This window comes from Aplosporella prunicola (genome assembly GCF_010093885.1).
Source record: "Aplosporella prunicola CBS 121167 unplaced genomic scaffold K452scaffold_45, whole genome shotgun sequence".
In the NCBI taxonomy this organism is placed as follows: Eukaryota; Fungi; Ascomycota; class Dothideomycetes; order Botryosphaeriales; family Aplosporellaceae; genus Aplosporella; species Aplosporella prunicola.
The window spans coordinates 1-4579 of record NW_022983573.1 but is presented as its reverse complement, the minus strand read 5'-3'; the positions used below and the strand labels follow the sequence as shown (position 1 = coordinate 4579).

At 47.7% G+C, this 4579-nt stretch overlaps 2 protein-coding genes across 2 annotated transcripts in view; one reads left to right on the top strand and one right to left on the bottom strand.

Moving 5' to 3' along the window:
- The window catches only part of K452DRAFT_362456 (uncharacterized protein), a gene marked incomplete at its 3' end in the record, with an annotated part of 1152 nt that extends 861 nt beyond the window's left edge, over positions 1 to 291 (top strand). The window contains exon 2 of the mRNA XM_033546500.1: positions 72 to 291. Within this exon, the coding sequence (XP_033392238.1) occupies positions 72 to 291 (220 nt within the window). The remainder of the gene's footprint in view (positions 1 to 71) is intronic.
- Positions 292 to 2267: 1976 nt separating this feature from the next.
- Positions 2268 to 3267, bottom strand: K452DRAFT_343063 (uncharacterized protein; the record flags this gene model as incomplete). Its single annotated transcript, XM_033545399.1, has 2 exons — positions 2268 to 2720; positions 2820 to 3267. The coding sequence occupies 2 exons, from the start codon at positions 3265 to 3267 to the stop codon at positions 2281 to 2283; spliced, it is 888 nt and encodes a 295-aa protein (XP_033392237.1). The 3' UTR covers positions 2268 to 2280.
- Positions 3268 to 4579: the final 1312 nt, after the last annotated feature.

Sequence of the window (4579 nt, the reverse complement as noted above, 5' to 3'; positions counted from 1 at the left end):
ACCAAGGAGTCCTGCGACGATGCGGACAACAAGTGCCGCACGGCTGACGGCGCGAACATGAGCAAGTGCAGCGCCGACAAGGACGCCTGCTACACTAAGGCCGGCCTGCCGAGTCCCTACGGCAAGGCCAAGCGCCAGGAGACTGCTGTCGACTGCAAGGACAAGGAGTGCTGCGACCAGCAGGACAACGAGTGCCGCACCGCTCCGGACGCCAACATGTCCCAGTGCTCTGCCTGGAAGGATTCGTGCTACACCAGCAACAACCTGCCTAGCCCCTACGGCAAGTTCTAAGCCGTTGCGGACTTGGATGCTTTGAGGGTCGACTATGATGCGACGATGTTTTACCATGGGGTGTGAGGAATAATAGCGGAGGATGATGGTTACGATTAGGCGAGGGAGGGAGCATGGTAGTGTTAATTGAGTACTGTACTTGTACGATCAAGCGCGACTCTCGTTTAGCTTTGACTTGAGCGCTTGAATATAATACGATCTATCTGCTCTTAATCATTTTCTGTTTGCGCTTTTTGTGATGCTTGTTCACTCTTTTGACTTCTTTGATGCTGCATGAGATGGCGGCAGTCCACTGAGTGCTTGTAGAACAATGCGGCATCGCATTGGGTCGAAGATCGAAGAACATTCCTCGTACTCCGGTGAGCCGGCTGAGTGGCAAAGAAAGAGAACATCAGTGGCAAGTATGTGCGTCAAGCACTTAAGTCTCAACGCGGATTCTTTCTTGATCGCTTTCAAGCTGGAAAACGTTGTTTGCCTCCAGGTGCTTTGAGCAGATCTACGCCCCGTCTAGTAAACAAGCCAGACGGCCTTAAAAGAAGTTTGTCGCTTCTAAGCTGCCTGTAAGAATGCGTTGAGAGATTTGAAACAAAGGTAAAGATTATATGAAATTTTGATGAGCCTCTTTATATTCAACAGGTCAAAGGTTGAACACATTTCACGCGAGTTTATAAGTTATTGCAAGTTCTGTCAGCTTTACACCGATTGTTCGATCTGACGGAGATGAGAATACCTATGGGTACATTTTACGACGAGTATGTGTGCTGATTTCAGTTGAGAAACAATTTGAGAGTAAGTCTTGTTAAGGAGCCCAAATATAGACTTGCTCCTTAAAGTAAAGCCTGAGAAATAATAGCAGACTAAATTTAAATCTTAATGCACTGTATCTAACCGCTTTGAACGATCAGGCAGACTTGAGTGTCTGAATCTTCCAACGGCTCTAGTCACGGCGGGAAACACTTGGTGACGACACCGCGTGAAAGGCTGATTTTTAGGTCAGCAGCTATTGCAGAATAGCTCTTATAGAGAGCTTCCTCGTGCTATATGCTATATATGTCGTGCTCAATAGCCTTATCCATAAACGGCAAGTGTACCTGGATGGCGTCAGCGGAAGTGGGTCCTGCGGCCTCGTCTCGATGAAGACGGGAGGATCGTGCAGATCTGAGCGACCAGATATATACTATAGGCTTTAATGCGTCTGATCTGATAACGGGAGCAGGGTTTGGTCTTTGGTTTCTGTCACCGAAGTTCGGGTGGCGGGAAGATACGGAGTGCACCGACTACGACATGGATGCTATAAAATGATGTCTTAATATAAGCATCTCTCTAACAAGGTAATAGCAACTACTCGCAGTCTCGGTATCAGACTAAAGCCATCGCCACCTTTGCCTCAAGAACACAATCAGCAAGTTTAATTTTAAAGTCATACAATCGTAACAATCCTCTCTTCCGCGTGTTCAATCCACGAAGGATTATCTTTCAAAAACACACAACCAGCGCGCTGGTAGTTGCCAGTGTTCAACAGTTCCAGAAGCAGCCCTATAGTCTGGGCCTTCTGCCTGTCCTGTCCAGACTTGTAATCCAAAGTCGAAGTCCAACTAAAGCCCAACAAGCAGCAAAAAGTCCTCCCACCATACTACTCCGACGCCAATACCCTGTCCATAAACAGGTATCCAGGCTCCTTGCATTGATTCGAAGTAACGATCGAATTAGGATTAGCAAACGGTGGTACGTCCTGCAAACTCTCAACTGCCACGGTATGAACTTTCCCGCGCAGCTTCACAAAAGCATCCGAAACCTTACCATATGGACTAAGCGGTGAGACGGAGCACTGAAAATCGAGCACCTCAAAATGCTGCGTCCGCTGAGCCTCGTCATCCCCCCACCAAAACCAGGGCAGCTCCTCGACCCTCGACGTGCCCGCCAACGAAGCCCACGAAACGACGGCGCCACAAGCCGCGGCGTATCTTGAACTCCCACAACCCTCGCAAATCAAAACAAGCCATCAGCCAAGTACGCCTCCCACAGCCCTGCAACATAGCGGCCCAGGCGCTCCGACTGCATGCGCGCCGCCATGCCCGCCAGCGCAGGTAGCACATCGCTGGGCTGTGTAAGTTCCTTGCGCGCATAAGGCCCGACGACGAGCTTCCAGCCCTCCCACGGATCCTCCGCTATATGAAGTCGCGCGACATACTCCGGGCGCACGATCCCGGCGTACAGGTTCTTGAGGTACGTAGTTTGCTTGGCGCTGGTGCTGTTGCGGTGAGGGCTCTCGCACTCGCATCTGCACCCTGCCTTGCACTCGAAGACGAGTTCCGCGTCTGTAAAGTGCAGGAGCCGCGTTGCGAGGAGGCGCTCCTGGAAGCACCAGGCGCGTGAGGCGAGGAGGTGGTCCGCGGGCGTCTTGCCCACGATGCCTTCGAGCAAGGTGGCTGAGAAGGGGAAATGGTCAATAGGGGGGCGGACGGCTATGGCGACGTTGTTTTTGTTGTTGCTGCGAAGATGCTTGGTAAGGCGGCAGAGGTGCTGACGCGTGGTAGAAGGGCTGAGAAGGCTGCTCGTCGTCGTATTCGCTGAGATGGTTACGTATGCCTTTTCGTAGATGTCGGCCATTTTCGAGGCCTCGACTTGCCAGTCATCGGCATCGTCTTGAATAATGCAAAGAGAATCGATCCATAGGTAACGCAGATCCAGCATTCGGGTGACCTTGATGGCATCTTGGAATGTGGGTGAAAGCTCTGACCACGCGATAGCTGTTTTCCTTGCCGCGAGTGTGCTTTTCGTGGTTGTGATCAGGATTTTCTTGCCCCATCTATGAGTGAGGGCTGCATATTTTCGTCGCTCTCCTGCCGTCTCATACAGTTTGACTTTCGGTTCTTTTTCGGTTCCAATGTCCAGAAGACGCGTCGGTAGGACAGGGTTCATCTCGTTTTTGCAGTCGGCATGTTTCTGGATGCATTCGTGGATTTGCTGAAGCATCAATGGAATGCTTTCGATCGGGTTCTGAAGAAGTGTGCTCCCTGGCAGGATGTTCAGTGCTTGATAAGATCCTCCTGGGACCTGGGGCTCTAATTGAGAAGAACCGTCTGAAGCAATGTTTCCGGAACTATTCGGTGTCAGGCAAAAGGACAGAAAGCGAAACTGCCACTATTACCTCTGCAAATTATCACAACAGATAATTTCCGCGTGGCGCCAGTTCCAGTCTCTTTCTCTTTCTCTCTGATTGCCAAAGTTCAACAATATAGTCAATTTACGCTTTGACATTCGGCGAAGCATAAAGACAACATTTTCGATGAATTCAACACCCTGTGAGTTTAGAAACAGGTGAATGGCCTCACTAACCAAGGTGCAAATATTGCAGCCTGCGTTGGCGTTGTTCAACAAGCGGACCATGCTTTGTTGTTTTCAAAATATGTATCCATCTTTCTCCTCTGGGCAACGGGTCAGTGCAGTCTCAGTACTCATGTCAAGCTGGTGGCGTGTTGGAGGTTGAAGAGATCTTTGCTTTTTTTTTTTTCATCAGCAGAGTGAGGGTCTCCCGGAACCCCTGTAAGCGGGGTGGCGGGGTATAGATAGTGTTCTGGGGCCAATCGGAGCATTACACGAACATAGATATATCTCTACTTCCGATGCCCTGCAGAAAATCATGCTTTTCTACTATCTAATCTCACCTCATCTAACCTTTTTCACGTAATACAACTAAAGATAGACTAGCAGTCGGGGCCTTCCTATATAAAATTAAGCAAGGGAAAGCTGGCTAACAAGCACCGACAACTAAGGAAAACTAAGGTTCTATTATATACAGGATTCTTTAGGGCTACGCAGCTTACTTTACTAAGAATCAACTAGGCATATCTAAGTCTTTATTAAAAAGTTACTATTAAAGTATACGCAGTTTATATTACTTTTTCTATAGCTTAGTTATTTAGCACAGGGTATAAGAGGACTCCGCCTACCGGGCTCCTAATAAGATTATATTACTTATTACTATTAATTAAAACCCTATTTATTACAATAGTTATAAGCCCGGAAATACGTTTAATACCTTCTACTATCTAAGCGTATATCTATAAAATAATACTAACGTCTTAAGGCATCTAAGCGTCGTCTATACTCCTCGCTATTAAGGACACGTTTCTAGTTATATACTATCTAATAAGCAATACTTTACTATTATCTATTAGCATTATTATTAATTATTAATGATTAATTAATTAATTCGTTTTACGTCTATATATAGTTAGAAACTATAACGGACGGTCCGTTTAGGACAGGCTAGGGGGTTTAAATA